Source organism: Danio rerio, chromosome 7 (genome assembly GCF_049306965.1).
Source record: "Danio rerio strain Tuebingen ecotype United States chromosome 7, GRCz12tu, whole genome shotgun sequence".
In the NCBI taxonomy this organism is placed as follows: domain Eukaryota; kingdom Metazoa; phylum Chordata; class Actinopteri; order Cypriniformes; family Danionidae; genus Danio; species Danio rerio.
This window is the reverse complement of record NC_133182.1, coordinates 5,793,472-5,812,620: the sequence shown is the minus strand read 5'-3', so window position 1 is coordinate 5,812,620 and position 19,149 is coordinate 5,793,472. Positions and strand designations below refer to the sequence as shown.

The 19,149-nt window shown below is 36.6% G+C and overlaps 2 protein-coding genes across 2 annotated transcripts in view; both read left to right on the top strand.

Annotated features, from left to right (window-relative positions):
* The window catches only part of si:cabz01036006.1, a 156,163-nt gene extending 154,967 nt beyond the window's left edge, over positions 1 to 1,196 (top strand). Inside the window, exon 33 of the mRNA XM_021477672.3 lies at positions 26 to 1,196. Coding sequence (XP_021333347.3) covers positions 26 to 33 — 8 coding nt within the window. The 3' untranslated portion in view covers positions 34 to 1,196. The remainder of the gene's footprint in view (positions 1 to 25) is intronic.
* Positions 1,197 to 1,823: 627 nt separating this feature from the next.
* Positions 1,824 to 2,928, top strand: LOC100331412 (histone H4). Its single transcript, XM_002662197.7, has one exon. It carries the CDS (start codon positions 1,860 to 1,862, stop codon positions 2,169 to 2,171), a length of 312 nt encoding a protein of 103 aa, XP_002662243.1. The 5' UTR covers positions 1,824 to 1,859; the 3' UTR covers positions 2,172 to 2,928.
* The last annotated feature ends 16,221 nt before the right edge of the window (positions 2,929 to 19,149 follow it).

The following is a 19,149-nucleotide window of genomic DNA, read 5'->3' as shown; positions in this document are numbered from 1 at the left end:
ATTCATCTGCATAATCTATTTAAAGGTCTGTGAGTGCAGTGATGAAAACAGACGCCAAAAGAGATGAACACCAGCGCTCACTTTGCTTCAGAAATTACTCTGAGTGAACTGCTTCTGCACATGAATCATTCAGATAAACTGTATTTTATATAAGCATATATAACCTGTTTTACTGAGAATTTTTTGTGAACATTTATGTTTGAAGTTAGATCTAAGTCAAATAGCTTTCATTATATTAGCGATGCACAAATAATGAGACTGAGACTGAAGAATATTGTAAATGATTTGATTATTGATATTGATTAAGATAATGTTATGACATATATAATGCTTTTTACATTCGTATATTTTTATATATTTCATTAATGCTATATTGCTTGAGTTGAAGTGTGAGATTTATATTTGAAAAATAAACATACCAACAAATATCTGTATTTTGAATGGCTTTTTCCATGTTAAAATAGATATTTTAACCAATAGATGCTGGGAGTCAAACACAGTTCAGCTATTTTAACTATTTTCAATATTTTTGATCCTGTAAAATTTGTTAAAAAGGATGGCACGGTGGCTCAGTGGTTGGTGTGAGTTTTCTTCTGGTCCTCCGGTTTCCTCCACAGTCAAAACACATGCGCTGTAAGTGAATTGGGTAATCTGAATTGGCCGTTTTGTGTGTGTGTGTGTGTGTGTGTGTGTGTGTGTGTATAGATGCTTCCCATTACAGGGTTGCAGCTAAAAGGGCATCTGCTGCCTAAAACATATGCTGGTATAGTTGGCTGTTAATTCCACTGTGGCGACCCCTTAAAAATAAAAGTAGTATGCTAATTTATTCAAATATAAAGGTGGGAATATGTACATAATTGATAAAACAGTCCGAAATTATTGAATAAAGTGTTGATAACATATTTTTTATTTTATAAAAGTTTTTGCATTAAGTGCGTGTACTGGATCTGCTTTTTACTCTTTGAACACCCAGACAACATTAAGAGCTGCTTTCCCCTATTTTATTTAATCTTGCAGAAGACAATTAAACACATAGGCCTATATATTATCTACAGGCTGTACTGCACATCTGACCCACTCATCAATACATCACAACATTGTGTGCCCTTTTTTTTTTTTTGTTCTCTAGTATAATATGTAAGGACATTTAATAAACTTTACAGTTGCATACATAATGTGATATTTGTGATATTTTCGAGAAAAAAAAATACAAAAAATATTCAGGATTATATTAAATTTTTTTAAAGATAAAACAAAATTACCACTTTTCTTTTTATAACTAGAAACGGCGCAGTGGGTAGCGCTGTCGCCTCACAGTTGGTTCGAATACAGGCTGCCAGGCTGGCTCTAGCGGTAACTGTCGATGGGCGGGGTTAACGTTGTAAAGCATTTTCTTCTATAAGAAGAAAGGTTAAATGTGTCCAATAAACTCACACTATATGTGGGGTCATCAAGACACGCATAACATAAGGCAGCAGATAAAGCCAGTGTTTAGTAAAAAACTGGCATCCAAATTTTAAATTTACTGTAACTGTAATTATGCCAGAACCAGCGAAATCCGCGTCGTAAAATGTACTATTAATCTCACTCACATCCACTGCAGAGCCGTTAATATGGCTCATAAAGTACACTTATAATATTATTTGGTAAAGGGTTTTTGGTGACGTGTCGGTTATTCGCATAATTCAAAAAGAAAACTACAGCAGACCCAAGAGCCCTGGGGGATTGACGCATTTACTGTGACGTTGCGTTGTAGCTCCGCCTTAAGTGTTTCAACTAGGTCGTCTAAGCCACTGTAAAGCCTCTCGAATGCAGTTCTAGTCTACACATTTAAACTATTTGCTTTATTGATACGCAACATGTCAGGTAGAGGCAAAGGCGGTAAAGGTCTTGGAAAGGGAGGCGCTAAGCGTCATCGCAAAGTTCTGCGCGATAACATCCAGGGAATCACCAAACCCGCCATCCGTCGTCTCGCTCGCCGTGGTGGAGTCAAGCGTATCTCTGGTTTGATCTACGAGGAAACTCGCGGTGTGCTTAAAGTGTTTCTGGAGAATGTGATTCGTGACGCCGTTACATACACCGAGCACGCCAAGAGGAAGACCGTGACCGCCATGGATGTTGTGTACGCGCTGAAACGTCAGGGACGCACTCTGTACGGATTCGGTGGTTAAACATCCAGGACCAATCCTAAAACCCAAAGGCTCTTTTAAGAGCCACCCACACTGTCATAAGAGAGTGATTAAGATTTGCCTATTATTCTTTGTGTATATTTTTATTATTTATTATATGGAGTTTTTTATTTACGTGTTATGTGAACATGTTTGTAAGTTCTGTTGTTAGCATATTTTATTACGTGTTTAATTTACTAGTTAATTGTGTAAAACAGATGACACATTACTTCTATGAAACTATAACTTGATAAAATGAGGTGTGTGTTACTAGAAAAGTTATTGGCGCTAGTTATTTGTTTGTTTTCTAATAAGTTAAACAATTTAATGATTTAAAAACAACTTATTCTGAGCAATTTACCCAAGTAAAGCGATGGGCGGCTGTTATCTCTGCGAAAGTGACTCTGGGCGGGGCCTACAGTTTCAAAGCATACAATTGGTAGTTCTGCTTGCAAGCGTGTCTCCTTTATGACCAATGAAATCAGCGGCAGAGATTTAATGTTCCAATGCAGCAATCGGTGAAGGCTGCTTTGCTAAAATCTGCAAAAGAACACAATAAATATTTAGTGTGCACTCACGTAACTTATTCACTTCATCATATTTTCATCAAAAGAAAATACCTGAACCAGCGGAACCTGCACCCAAGAAGGGCTCGAAGAAGGCGGTGTCTTAAGGCCCAAGGTGTTTTTACATGCATTTATTTTTATTTCTCTTTGCTATTTGGGCTAATTGGAACCTAATTAGAACAAAGATCTAAGTATCATCTTTTCATATGATCATGTACTTTCAGAGAAAAATTATGTCCATATATGTGGACTCGTCATTCAAATTTACATAAAACCCTTTTCCCAATTTTTATGGCTGTTTAACATAGAATTTTTTCTTTCTTTTTACTTGCTTAAAATCAAAATTTTGTCCCATTTACAACAGTTAAAATAGTGTTTGGGACATTTCATATGCTGCAAATGTTGCTGGATGACACTATGTCTGTAACAAAATATAAAAAATTCAAAGAATTTTACACAACCAAAATTGTGCTCTCCATATATGTGGACACTCAAGCCCTTAGAGGATAACTTCAATAATCATGAAAAATAAAACTTGAACAGATCGATGGCAAAAGCCTATGTGCCAAGGGTGGATAGTTAAAAACTAGGACGATGATGCTATATTATCTAGGGCTATACATGTTTCAATAGACATTAAATATATGCACAATTAGCTAAAAAAGCATTACATGATGCAACAGCAGCCACAGGACAATGTCCTGATATGTTCAGCAACGCTAGTTAAAACACTAGTGTGGACACGGATCGCTTTTGATCTAAAACGCTGTTTTAAAACTAAAACGCACTAGTGGAAACGGGGCCTCAGTGAGTAACCGGTCTTGGGCTCCAGGGTGATATGCCTGTGGCACATACAGCACATGCTTTGAGGGCCGACAATGAGAAACCAGATCATCTCAAGAACATTAAGGAGGAGATTCTGGCCAAAGTAGGACAGCTCAGAAAAATGTAGCATGCATGCACACGTGTTGGTGTTCCTGTAATTCAATAATGGATCTAACCTGTCTTAAATAATGTTCAATTTGAATACATTTATTTAGCCACTTATTTTTATTTTATTTTATTTTTTGCATTTTCTTTTTGTGTATGCATGTTTTTGATATTGTGATGTAGGTCTTGAATGTAATTCTTAACGGTCTTAAAAACTCTTAAAAACTCTTGACCCTGGTCAAGGCGTACCCTTTTAATTGCCTGACTGCACGCACCAGGCTTGCCCCACTTAACCACATGCTTGAGTTTTTTTGCTTATAAATAATAAAAACAATTGCAATTCTTGTAAATTTTAATAGCTAGTTGAAGGCTCTTAAGCAAAATGCAACATTGAGTACTGAGATTTTGGAGGGCTTATTTAGATTTTATGTTTGGCAGGACTCTAAAGGTTTGTTTAGTTGATTCAGGTGTGCACTAATGTTCTTCAAGGTCAGCAGTGGTTTTCGCTTTGCCGCTGTGCACTATGCTGTTTATATCAGATCTGTCAGATAGCAGTGAACAGTGGGCTTTGCTTCCTGCGTGAGTTGTCGCTGCGGTATAAAAAGTCAGTTACTTTAGAAATGGTTTACTTGTTACACTTCTGGTTAGAGATTAGGGCACATAATGTGGTTTTTCATTCATTAATTTTCTTTGCAGCGTGAAGGTGCGTGTGTGGTGTGTGATAGTTTAAAGCATTTTTTTGCCATGTGTGGGCCATTTCTAATCCAACTCAGAGTAAAATAGTTTTATTATTCTGTCATTGTGAAACTTGATAATTAGCTGAATATATATTTTTTAAACGTGTACGTAAGTCAAAATTATTACCCCCCTTTTTATTTTTTCCCCAATTTCTGTTTAACAGAGAGAGGATTTATTAAACACAATTTTAATCATAGTAGTTTTAATAACTCATCTCTAATGACTAATTTATTTTATCTTTTGCCTTGATGACAGTAAATAATATTTTACCTGCTATTTTTTTAATACACTTCTAGTTTAAAGTGACATTTAAAGGCTTAACTGGGTTAGTCAGATTAACTAGGCAGGTTAGGGGAATTAGGCAAGTTATTGTACAACAATAGTTTGTTCAGTAGACTATCGAGAAAAAAATAAAAAACAGGAAAATTTTAGGAAATATTTAAAAAGAAAAAAAATTCAAAGAGGGGCTGTTCATGTGTCTGTTGCGCATGGTTAGTCATGTGGCTCATGGATGACATTACGAATAGGTAAAGGCATTTAAAGCACTAAATCTGATTTGAAGATACCTGCAGAAACCTTTTGTGTAGTTCAGTGTTTGATTTTTATTTATTTTATTTTTTTAAGTTTTAGTCTTTCTAAAAATGCTGCATTGGATTGGCCTTGTTTATTCAAATCTGTTGAACAATACAATAATGTCCGTGTGGAAATTCAAATTTTCAATGTTTAGATGGAAGGCAGTGTTTTCCCACACCTTGGACTGCATAGCACTTCCTGTTCTTTTTTTTCAGTTAATCTCTCTTGTATTTGTAATTTGATTTCATACAGTTGATTGTAAGTTTAATGTAGAGCAGATTTTTTTTCAGCACATTTCTAATCATAATAGTTTTAATAACTCATTTCTAATAACTGATTTATTTTATCTTTGCCGTGATGACAGTAAATAATATTTTACTAGATGTTTTTCAAGACACTTTTACACAGCTTAAAGTGACATTTAAAGGCTTAACTAGGTTAAATAGGTTAACTAGGCAGGGGTTATTCGGCAAGTTTTGTAGACTATTGAAAAAAAATAGTTTAAAGGGGCTAATAATTTTGTCCCTAAAATGGTTTAAAAATTAACTAGATATTAAAGTTTGAGGACAAACTTTATGGTGGCTTGAAAAGCCGAATCTGAAAGTTTGAAGTGGTTTTAAAGTGTAAATAGAATGTTAGTATGATTTTAGCTTGAGTTAACATATTACTAGCATGAATTAGCATGTTAGTAGCATGATTCTTACATGAATTAGCATGTTGTTAGCATGATTCTAGCATGAATTAGTATGTTACTAGCATGATTCTAGCATGAATTAGCATGTTGTTAGCGTGATTCTAGCATGAATTAGCATGTTACTAGCATGATTCTAGCATGAATTAGCATGCTACTAGGATAATTCTAGCATGAATTAGCATGTTAGTAGCATGATTCTTACATGAATTAGCATGTTGTTAGCATGATTCTAGCATGAATTAGCATGTTACTAGCATGATTCTAGCATGAATTAGCATGTTGTTAGCATAATTCTAGCATAAATTAGCATGTTATTAGCATAATTCTAGCATGAATTAGCATGTTGTTAGCATGATTCTAGCATGAATTAGCATTTTACTAGGCGGTTGCTAGGGTGTTTTAAGTGGTTGCTAGGTGGTTGTTGAGGTGGTGCAAGGCAGTTGCTAAAGTGGTCTGACTAGTTGCTAGGTGGTTGCTAAGGTGTTGCTAGACGTTTGCTAGGGTGTTTTGAGTGGTTGCTAGGTGGTTGCTAAGGTGGTGCTAGGCAGTTGCTAAGGTGTTCTGACTAGTTGCTAAGTGGTTACTAAGGTGTTGCAAGGTGGTCGCTAGGGTATTCTGAGTGGTTGCTAGGTGGTTGCTAAGGTGTTGCTTGGCGGTTGCTAGGGTGTTCTGAGTGGTTGCTAAGGTGTTGCTAGGTGGTTGCTAAGGTGTCCTAAGTGGTTGCTAGGTGGTTGCTAGGGTATTCAGAGTGGTTGCTAAGGCGTTGCTAGGTGGTTGCTAGGGTGTCCTGAGTGGTTGCTAGGTGGTTGCTAAGGTGTTGCTAGGCGGTTGCTAGGGTGTCCTGAGTGGTTGCTAGGTGGTTGCTAAGGTGTTGCTAGGCGGTTGCTAGGGTGTTCTGAGTGGTTGCTAGGTGGTTGCTAAGGTGTTGCTAGGTGGTTGCTAAGGTGTCCTAAGTGGTTGCTAGGTGGTTGCTAAGGTGTTGCTAGGTGGCTGCTAAGGTGTTGCTAGGTGGTTGCTAGGGTGTCCTAAGTGGTTGCTAGGTGGTTGCTAAGGTGTTGCTAGGCGGTTGCTTGGGTGTTCTGAGTGGTTGCTAGGTGGTTGCTAAGGTGTTGCTAGGTGGTTGCTAAGGTGTCCTAAGTGTTTGCTAGATGGTTGCTAGGGTATTCTGAGTGGTTGCTAAGGCGTTGCTAGGTGGTTGCTAGGGTGTCCTGAGTGGTGGCTAGGTGGTTGCTAAGGTGTTGCTAGGTGGTTGCTAGGGTGTCCTGAGTGGTTGCTAGGTGGTTGCTAAGGCGTTGCTAGGCAGTTGCTAGGGTGTTCTGAGTGGTTGCTAGGTGGTTGCTAAGGTGTTGCTAGGCGGTTGCTAAGGTGTCCCAAGTGGTTGCTAGGTGGTTGCTAAGGTGTTGCTAGGTGGTTGCTAAGGTATTCTGAGTGGTTGCTAAGGCGTTGCTAGGCGGTTGCTAGGGTGTCCTGAGTGGTCGCTAGGCCCTTACTAAGGCATTACTAGGCCATTGCTAGGTGGTTGCTAGGCGGTTGCTAGGGTAATTTGGGTGGTTGCTAGGCAGTTGCTAGGGTACCCTGGTTGGTTACTAGGCAAGCCTCACATACATGCTTGATAAAACATTTATACTTAGTAAGCATTTCTAGCAAGTTACAGTACTTGGCTAGTCAATATTAGCATGTAGCTAGTCACTGCTAGCATGTGTAGCATATAGGAAGTTCCGTTTGCTAGCATGAGTCAAACGAGCCAATCTCCAAGTCTCTACGATGTTCTGATGCTGAGATATAGCTGTTGATGAAAGGTTGCTAGGGTACTCTGTTTTGTTGCTATGGGCGAGGTTATAGAGTGAACTTAAATGTGGTTGGTTGTCTTATTCAAATGAACCAACCCCCATGTCTCTATGACACTGCTATGCAAAGATATGCATCTTGGCCTATTTTAATGAAAGTCTATGGAATCAATTTGGGGGCGTGGCTTGTGAGCTTTATTATCATATTGAGATGCTCATTGGTTGTCTGAGTCAGATGAGCCATCCCCCAAGTCAATAGGACACTGCTATGCAAAGATATGCATGTAGGCCAGTTATTAACATGAGTCTAGTATGAATTAGCATGTTACTAGCATGATTCTAGTACAAATTAGCATGTCATTAGCATGTTTCTAGTATGAGTTAGCATGTCATTAGCATGATTAGCATATGAGTAGCATGTTGCTAGCAAGATTGGCATGTCATTAGCATTTTAGAATTATAAGCATTTGATAGCACAGCTAATTACATTCTATAGGACAGTTGCTAGGGTGCAGTATGTGGTAGTTAGGGGTGTGGCTAGAAAGTTAAAAGGCCAGTGATTGGCTGCTGGCTAGACTGAGTTAAATGAGCTCAGCCATTAGTCTCTATGACAGTCTGATGCAGAGTTATGAGCTCACAAAGTTTGATCCCATGTAAAGTCAATGAGAGTCTTTTGTAATGAAAGTCTACGGGACAGTTGCTAGGGTGCAGTATGTGGTAGTTAGGGGTGTGGCTAGAAAGTTAAAAGCTCATCAGTTATTGGCAGTTTGGTAGTCTGAGTTAAATGAGCTCAGCCATTGGTCTGTATGACAGTCTGATGCAGAGTTATGAGCTCACAAAGTTTGATCCCATGTTAAGTCAATGAGAGTCTTTTGAATGGAAGTCTACGGGACAGTTGCCATAAGTGGTTGCTAGGGAGTGGCTAGTAAGTCTAAAGGTCATCAGTGATTGGCTGCTGACTAGACTGAGTTGAATGAGGCCTGACTCTAGTCTGTAGGACAGTCTGATGCAGAGTTATGAGCTCACAAAGGTTGACTCAATGTTAAGTCAATGGCAGTTTTTTACAATGGAAGTCTATGGGACAGTTGCTAGGGTGCCAAAAGTGGTTGCTAGGGAGTGGCTAGTAAGTTTAAAGGTCATCAGTTATTGGCTGCTGGCTAGACTGAGTTAAATGAGCCCAGTTAGAAGTCTGTAGGACAGTCTGATGCAGAGTTATGAGGTGACAAAGTTTGACCCAATGTTAAGTCAATGGGAATTTTGGGAATTTTCCGGGTCGTTTTTCGGAAAACCGAAAGTCGAATCAGTCGGAAAAGATATAGCAACCCGAGTCAGACCAGTTTGAAGGTTTGACGAAAGTTTGAGGTGTGAAGCTTGAAAGGGTTAGGAGGAGATAGACTTTAAAATTAGTCTCAGAAGAAAGAAGAAGCAGAACTAGATTCTTAAAGTTTGAGAACAAACTTTGAGGCTGGCTTGTGAAAGCCTGACGGTAATAGTTTATTTAGTTTAAACAGTTTTAAAAAATTATGAAAAGATAGATAGATAGATAGATAGATAGATAGATAGATAGATAGATAGATAGATAGATAGATAGATAGATAGATAGAAAGATAGATAGATAGATAAGCATGTTATTAGCATGATTCTAGCATGAATTAGCATGTTGTTAGCATGATTTTAGCATGAAATAGCATATTGTTAGCATGATTCTATTATGAATTAGCATGTTGCTATTATGATTCTAGCATGAATTAGCATGTTGTTAGCATGAATTAGCATGTTACTAGCATGATTCTAGCATGAATTAGCATGTTGTTAGCATAAATTAGCATGTTACTAGCATGATTCTAGCATGAATTAACATGTTGTTAGCATGATTCTAGCATGAATTAGCATGTGACTAGCATGAATCTAGCATAAATTAACAAGTAACTAGCATGAATTAGCATGTTACTAGCACAATTCTAGCATGAATTAGCATGTTACTAGCATGATTCTAGCATGAATTAGCATGTTGTTAGCATGATTCTAGCATGAATTAGCATGTTACTAGCATGATTTTAGTATGAATTAGCATGTTACTAGCATGATTCTAGCATGAATTAGCATGTTACTAGCATGATTCTAGCATGAATTAGCATGTTGTTAGCATGATTTTAGCATGAATTGGCATGTTACTAGCATGACTCTAGCATGAATTAGCATGTTGTTAGCATGATTCTAGCATGAATTAGCATGTTACTAGCATGATTCTAGCATGAATTAGCATGTTGTTAGCATGAATTAGCATGTGACTAGCATGATTCTAGCATAAATTAGCATGTTGTTAGCATGATTCTAGTATAAATTAGCATGTGACTAGCATGATTCTAGCATGAATTAGCATGTGACTAGCATGATTCTAGCATGAATTAGCATGTAACTAACATGTTTCTAGCATGAATTAGCATATTGTTAGCATGATGGATAAATGGATAGATAGATAGATAGATAGATAGATAGATAGATAGATAGATAGATAGATAGATAGATAGATAGATAGATAGATAGATTGAGAGAGAGAGAGAGAGACAGACAGACAGACAGACAGACAGATAGACAGATAGATAGATAGATAGATAGATAGATAGATAGATAGATAGATAGATAGATAGATGGATGGTGTGCGAGCATGAGTCAAACAAGCCAACCCCCGCCTCTCTACGATGTTCTGATGCTGAGATATAGCTGGTGCCATATCGTTGCTAGGTTAGTCTGTTTTGTTGCTATGGAGTTGATTGACAGCTTAGACTGATGATGTATCAAAGCTTCTTGCCAGTATGAACAGTTAAAAACAACCCCCATGTCTCTATCACACTGCAGCATGACAATATCAGTCTGAACCTCTTTAATGGCAGTCTATGGGACAGTTGCTAGGGAGCAGTATCTGGTTGTTAGGGTGTGGCTAGAAAGTTAAAAGGCCATCAGTGATTGGCTGCTGGCTAGACTGAGTTAAATGAGCTCAGCCATTAGTCTGTAGGACAGTTTGATGCAGAGTTATGAGCTCACAAAGTTTGATCCAATGTAAAGTCAATGAGAGTCTTTTGCAATGGAAGTCTATGGGACGGTTTCTAGGGTCCAAAAGTGGTTGCTAGGGCGTGGCCAGAAAGTTTAAAGGTGATCAGTCATTGGCAGATTGATGGTCTGAGTTAAATGAGCCTAGTTAGAAGTCTGTGTGACATTCTGACGCGGAGTTATGAGGTCGCAAAGTTTGATCCAATGTTACGTCTATGGGATTTTTCCGACGGTCCCGGGACGTTTTTCGGAAAACCGAAAGTCGGATCAGTCGGAAAAGATATAGCAACTCGAGTCAGAATAGTTCGGAGGTCTGACCCAAGTTTGATGGTCATAGCTTGAAAGGCCTAGGACGAGATAGAGTTTAATTTTTAGTCTCAAAAGAAGAATAATAATATAGAACTACATTCTTAAAGTTTGAGAACAAACTTTGAGGCTGGCTTGTGAAAGCCTGACGGTAATAGTTTATTTAGTTTAAACAGTTTTTAAAACTATGAAAAGATAGATGGATGATAGATAGATAGATAGATAGATAGATAGATAGATAGATAGATAGATAGATAGATAGATAGATAGATAGATAGATAGATAGATAGATAGATAGATAGATAGATAGATAGATAGATAGATGGATAGATAGATTAGCATGTTATTAGCATGATTCTAGCATGAATTAGCATGTTTTTAACATGATTCTAGCATGAATTAGCATGTTACTAGCATGATTTTAGCGTGAATTAGCATGTTACTAGCATGATTTTAGCATGAATTAGCATGATTCTAGCATGAATTAGCATGTTGTTAGCATGATTCTAGCATGAATTAGCATGTTACTAGCATGATTCTAGCATGAATTAGCATGTTGTTAGCACGATTCTAGCATGAATTAGCATGTTGTTAGCACGATTCTAGCATGAATTAGCATGTTACTAGCACGATTCTAGCATGAATTAGCATGTTGTTAGCACGAATCTAGCATTAATTAGCATGTTACTAGCATGATTCTAGCATGAATTAGCATGTTGTTAGCATGATTCTAGCATGAATTAGCATGTTACTAGCATGATTTTAGCATGAATTAGCATGTTACTAGCATGATTCTAGCATAAATTAGCATGTTGTTAGCATGATTGTAGCATGAATTAGCATGCTACTAGCATGATTCTAGCATAAATTAGCATGTTACTAGCATGATTCTAGCACAAATTAGCATGTTACTAGCATGATTCTAGCATGAATTAGCATGTTGTTAGCATGATTCTAGCATGAATTAGCATGTTACTAGCATGATTCTAGCATGAATTAGCATGTTGTTAGCATGATTCTAGCATGAATTAGCATGTTACTAGCATGATTCTAGCATGAATTAGCATGTTGTTAGCATGATTCTAACATCAATTAGCATGTTACTAGTATGATTCTAGCATGAATTAGCATGTGAATAGCATGATTCTAGCATGAATTAGCATGTTGTTAGCATGATTCTAGTATAAATTAGCATGTGACTAGCATGATTCTAGCATGAATTAGCATGTGACTAGCATGATTCTAGCCTGAATTAGCATGTTGTTAGCATGATTCTAGTATAAATTAGCATGTGACTAGCATGATTCTAGCATGAATTAGCATGTGACTAGCATGATTCTAGCATGAATTAGCATGTAACTAGCATGTTTCTAGCATGAATTAGCATATTGTTAGCATGATAGATAGATAGATAGATAGATAGATAGATAGATAGATAGATAGATAGATAGATAGATAGATAGATAGATAGATAGATAGATAGATAGATAGATAGAGACAGACAGACAGACAGACAGACAGACAGACAGATATATAGATAGATAGATAGATAGAAAGATAAAGGTAGATAGATAGATAGATAGATAGATAGATAGATAGATAGATAGATAGATAGATAGATAGATAGATAGATAGATAGATAGATAGATAGATAGATAGATAGATAGATAGATAGATAAATAGATAGATAGATACAGACAGACAGACAGACAGACAGACAGACAGATAGATAGATAGATAGATAGATAGATAGATAGATAGATAGATAGATAGATAGATGTAGATAGATAGATAGATAGATAGATAGATAGATAGATAGATAGATAGATAGTGTGCGAGCATGAGTCAAACAAGCCAACCCCCGCCTCTCTACGATGTTCTGATGCTGAGATATAGCTGGTGTCATATCGTTGCTAGGTTAGTCTGTTTTGTTGCTATGGAGTTGATTGACAGCTTAGACTGATAATGTATACAAGCTTCTTGCCAGTATGAACAGTTAAAAACAATCCCCATGTCTCTATCACACTGCAGCATGACAATATCAGTCTGAACCTATTTAATGGCAGTCTATGGGACAGTTGCTAGGGTGCAGTATCTGGTTGTTAGGGTGTGGCTAGAAAGTTAAAAGGCCATCAGTGATTGGCTGCTGGCTAGACTGAGTTAAATGAGCTCTGCCATTAGTCTTTAGGACAGTCTGATGCAGAGTTATGAGCTCACAAAGTTTGATCCCATGTAAAGTCAATGAGAGTATTTTGCAATGGAAGTCTATGGGACGGTTTCTAGGGTCCAAAAGTGGTTGCTAGGGCGTGGCCAGAAAGTTTAAAGGTGGTCAGTCATTGGCAGTTTGATAGTCTGAGTTAAATGAGCCCAGTTAGAAGTCTGTGTGACATTCTGATGCAGAGTTATGAGGTCACAAAGTTTGATCCAATGCTACGTCTATGGGATTTTTCCGACGGTCCCGGGACGTTTTTCGGAAAACCGAAAGTCGGATCAGTCGGAAAAGATATAGCAACTCGAGTCAGAATAGTTCGGAGGTCTGACCCGAGTTTGATGGTCATAGCTTGAAAGGCCTAGGACGAGATAGAGTTTAATTTTTAGTCTCAGAAGAAGAATAATAATATTAACTAGATTCTTAAAGTTTGAGAACAAACTTTGAGGCTGGCTTGTGAAAGCCTGACGGTAATAGTTTATTTAGTTTAAACAGTTTTTAAAAGTATGAAAAGATAGATAGATAGATAGATAGATAGATAGATAGATAGATAGATAGATAGATAGATAGATAGATAGATAGATAGATAGATAGATTACCATGGTATTAGCATGATTCTAACGTGAATTAGCATGTTGTTAGCATGATTCTAGCGTGAATTACCATGTTGTTAGCATGTTTTTAGCATGAATTAGCATGTTGTTAGCATGATTCTAGCATAAATTAGCATGTTGCTAGCATAATTCTAGCATGAATTAGCATGTTACTAGCATGATTTTAGCATGAATTAGAATGTTGTTAGCATGATTTTAGCATGAATTAGCATGTTGTTAGCATGATTCTAGCATGAATTGGCATGTTACTAGCATGATTCTAGCATGAATTAGCATGTTACTAGCACGTTTCTAGCATGAATTAGCATGTTGTTAGCACGATTCTAGCATGAATTAGCATGTTGTTAGCACGATTCTAGCATGAATTAGCATGTGACTAGCACGATTCTAGCATGAATTAGCATGTTACTAGCATGATTCTAGCATGATATAGCATGTTGTTAGCACGATTCTAGCATGAATTAGTATGTTACTAGCATGATTCTAGCATGAATTAGCATGTTACTAGCATGATTCTAGCATGAATTAGCATGTTACAAGCATAATTTTAGCATTAATTAGCATGATTCTAGCATTAATTAGCATGTTGTTAGCATGATTCTAGCATGATTTAGCATGTTACTAGCATGATTCTAGCATGAATTAGCATGTTACTAGCATGATTGTAGCATGAATTAGCATGTTACTAGCACGATTCTATCATGAATTAGCATGTTGTTAGCATGATTCTAGCATGAATTAGCATGTGAATAGCATGATTCTAGCATGAATTAGCATGTTGTTAGCATGATTCTAGCATGAATTAGCATGTGACTAGCATGATTCTAGCATGAATTAGCATGTGACTAGCATGATTCTAGCCTGAATTAGCATGTTGTTAGCATGATTCTAGTATAAATAGCATGTGACTAGCATGATTCTAGCATGAATTAGCATGTGACTAGCATGATTTTAGCATGAATTAGCATGTTACTAGCATGATTCTAGCATAAATTAGCATGTTTTTAGCATGATTCTAGCATGAATTAGCATGCTACTAGCATGATTCTAGCATAAATTAGCATGTTACTAGCATGATTCTAGCACAAATTAGCATGTTACTAGCATGATTCTAGCATGAATTAGCATGTTGTTAGCATGATTCTAGCATGAATTAGCATGTTACTAGCATGATTCTAGCATGAATTAGCATGTTACTAGCACGATTCTAGCATGAATTAGCATGTTGTTAGCACGAATCTAGCATTAATTAGCATGTTACTAGCATGATTCTAGCATGAATTAGCATGTTGTTAGCATGATTCTAGCATGAATTAGCATGTTACTAGCATGATTTTAGCATGAATTAGCATGTTACTAGCATGATTCTAGCATAAATTAGCATGTTGTTAGCATGATTGTAGCATGAATTAGCATGCTACTAGCATGATTCTAGCATAAATTAGCATGTTACTAGCATGATTCTAGCACAAATTAGCATGTTACTAGCATGATTCTAGCATGAATTAGCATGTTGTTAGCATGATTCTAGCATGAATTAGCATGTTACTAGCATGATTCTAGCATGAATTAGCATGTTGTTAGCATGATTCTAGCATGAATTAGCATGTTACTAGCATGATTCTAGCATGAATTAGCATGTTGTTAGCATGATTCTAACATCAATTAGCATGTTACTAGTATGATTCTAGCATGAATTAGCATGTGAATAGCATGATTCTAGCATGAATTAGCATGTTGTTAGCATGATTCTAGTATAAATTAGCATGTGACTAGCATGATTCTAGCATGAATTAGCATGTGACTAGCATGATTCTAGCCTGAATTAGCATGTTGTTAGCATGATTCTAGTATAAATTAGCATGTGACTAGCATGATTCTAGCATGAATTAGCATGTGACTAGCATGATTCTAGCATGAATTAGCATGTAACTAGCATGTTTCTAGCATGAATTAGCATATTGTTAGCATGATAGATAGATAGATAGATAGATAGATAGATAGATAGATAGATAGATAGATAGATAGATAGATAGATAGATAGATAGATAGAGACAGACAGACAGACAGACAGACAGACAGACAGACAGATATATAGATAGATAGATAGATAGAAAGATAAAGGTAGATAGATAGATAGATAGATAGATAGATAGATAGATAGATAGATAGATAGATAGATAGATAGATAGATAGATAGATAAATAGATAGATAGATACAGACAGACAGACAGACAGACAGACAGATAGATAGATAGATAGATAGATAGATAGATAGATAGATAGATAGATAGATAGATAGATAGATAGATAGATAGATGTAGATAGATAGATAGATAGATAGATAGATAGATAGATAGATAGATAGTGTGCGAGCATGAGTCAAACAAGCCAACCCCCGCCTCTCTACGATGTTCTGATGCTGAGATATAGCTGGTGTCATATCGTTGCTAGGTTAGTCTGTTTTGTTGCTATGGAGTTGATTGACAGCTTAGACTGATAATGTATACAAGCTTCTTGCCAGTATGAACAGTTAAAAACAATCCCCATGTCTCTATCACACTGCAGCATGACAATATCAGTCTGAACCTCTTTAATGGCAGTCTATGGGACAGTTGCTAGGGTGCAGTATCTGGTTGTTAGGGTGTGGCTAGAAAGTTAAAAGGCCATCAGTGATTGGCTGCTGGCTAGACTGAGTTAAATGAGCTCTGCCATTAGTCTTTAGGACAGTCTGATGCAGAGTTATGAGCTCACAAAGTTTGATCCCATGTAAAGTCAATGAGAGTATTTTGCAATGGAAGTCTATGGGACGGTTTCTAGGGTCCAAAAGTGGTTGCTAGGGCGTGGCCAGAAAGTTTAAAGGTGGTCAGTCATTGGCAGTTTGATAGTCTGAGTTAAATGAGCCCAGTTAGAAGTCTGTGTGACATTCTGATGCAGAGTTATGAGGTCACAAAGTTTGATCCAATGCTACGTCTATGGGATTTTTCCGACGGTCCCGGGACGTTTTTCGGAAAACCGAAAGTCGGATCAGTCGGAAAAGATATAGCAACTCGAGTCAGAATAGTTCGGAGGTCTGACCCGAGTTTGATGGTCATAGCTTGAAAGGCCTAGGACGAGATAGAGTTTAATTTTTAGTCTCAGAAGAAGAATAATAATATTAACTAGATTCTTAAAGTTTGAGAACAAACTTTGAGGCTGGCTTGTGAAAGCCTGACGGTAATAGTTTATTTAGTTTAAACAGTTTTTAAAAGTATGAAAAGATAGATAGATAGATAGATAGATAGATAGATAGATAGATAGATAGATAGATAGATAGATAGATAGATAGATAGATAGATAGATAGATTACCATGGTATTAGCATGATTCTAACGTGAATTAGCATGTTGTTAGCATGATTCTAGCGTGAATTACCATGTTGTTAGCATGTTTTTAGCATGAATTAGCATGTTGTTAGCATGATTCTAGCATAAATTAGCATGTTGCTAGCATAATTCTAGCATGAATTAGCATGTTACTAGCATGATTTTAGCATGAATTAGAATGTTGTTAGCATGATTTTAGCATGAATTAGCATGTTGTTAGCATGATTCTAGCATGAATTGGCATGTTACTAGCATGATTCTAGCATGAATTAGCATGTTACTAGCACGTTTCTAGCATGAATTAGCATGTTGTTAGCACGATTCTAGCATGAATTAGCATGTTGTTAGCACGATTCTAGCATGAATTAGCATGTGACTAGCACGATTCTAGCATGAATTAGCATGTTACTAGCATGATTCTAGCATGATATAGCATGTTGTTAGCACGATTCTAGCATGAATTAGTATGTTACTAGCATGATTCTAGCATGAATTAGCATGTTACTAGCATGATTCTAGCATGAATTAGCATGTTACAAGCATAATTTTAGCATTAATTAGCATGATTCTAGCATTAATTAGCATGTTGTTAGCATGATTCTAGCATGATTTAGCATGTTACTAGCATGATTCTAGCATGAATTAGCATGTTACTAGCATGATTGTAGCATGAATTAGCATGTTACTAGCACGATTCTATCATGAATTAGCATGTTGTTAGCATGATTCTAGCATGAATTAGCATGTGAATAGCATGATTCTAGCATGAATTAGCATGTTGTTAGCATGATTCTAGCATGAATTAGCATGTGACTAGCATGATTCTAGCATGAATTAGCATGTGACTAGCATGATTCTAGCCTGAATTAGCATGTTGTTAGCATGATTCTAGTATAAATAGCATGTGACTAGCATGATTCTAGCATGAATTAGCATGTGACTAGCATGATTTTAGCATGAATTAGCATGTTACTAGCATGATTCTAGCATAAATTAGCATGTTTTTAGCATGATTCTAGCATGAATTAGCATGCTACTAGCATGATTCTAGCATAAATTAGCATGTTACTAGCATGATTCTAGCACAAATTAGCATGTTACTAGCATGATTCTAGCATGAATTAGCATGTTGTTAGCATGATTCTAGCATGAATTAGCATGTTACTAGCATGATTCTAGCATGAATTAGCATGTTATTAGCATGATTCTAGCATGAATTAGCATGTTACTAGCATGATTCTAGCATGAATTAGCATGTTGTTAGCATGATTCTAACATCAATTAGCATGTTACTAGCATGATTCTAGCATGAATTAGCATGTGAATAGCATGATTCTAGCATGAATTAGCATGTTGTTAGCATGATTCTAGTATAAATTAGCATGTGACTAGCATGATTCTAGCATGAATTAGCATGTGACTAGCATGATTCTAGCCTGAATTAGCATGTTGTTAGCATGATTCTAGTATAAATTAGCATGTGACTAGCATGATTCTAGCATGAATTAGCATGTGACTAGCATGATTCTAGCATGAATTAGCATGTAACTAGCATGTTTCTAGCATGAATTAGCATATTGTTAGCATGATAGATAGATAGATAGATAGATAGATAGATAGATAGATAGATAGATAGATAGATAGATAGATAGATAGATAGATAGATAGATAGATAGATAGATAGATAGAGACAGACAGACAGACAGACAGACAGACAGACAGACAGACAGATAGATAGATAGATAGATAGATAGATAGATAGATAGATAGATAGATAGATTGATAGATAGATAGATAGATAGATAGATAGATAGATAGATAGATAGATAGATAGATAGATAGATAGAGGTAGATAGATAGATAGATAGATAGATAGATAGATAGATAGATAGATAGATAGATAGATAGATTGATAGAGACAGACAGACAGACAGACAGACAGACAGATAGATAGATAGATAGATAGATAGATGTAGATAGATAGATAGATAGATAGATAGATAGATAGATAGATAGATAGATAGATAGAAAGATGTAGATAGATAGATAGATAGATAGATAGATAGATAGATAGATAGATAGATAGATAGATAGATAGTGTGCGAGCATGAGTCAAACAAGCCAACCCCCGCCTCTCTACGATGTTCTG

What these genes read in the sequence shown, in the direction of transcription:
- LOC100331412 (XM_002662197.7), top strand. Translation starts at nt 1,860, where the DNA reads ATGTCAGGTAGAGGCAAAGGCGGTAAAGGTCTTGGAAAGGGAGGCGCT.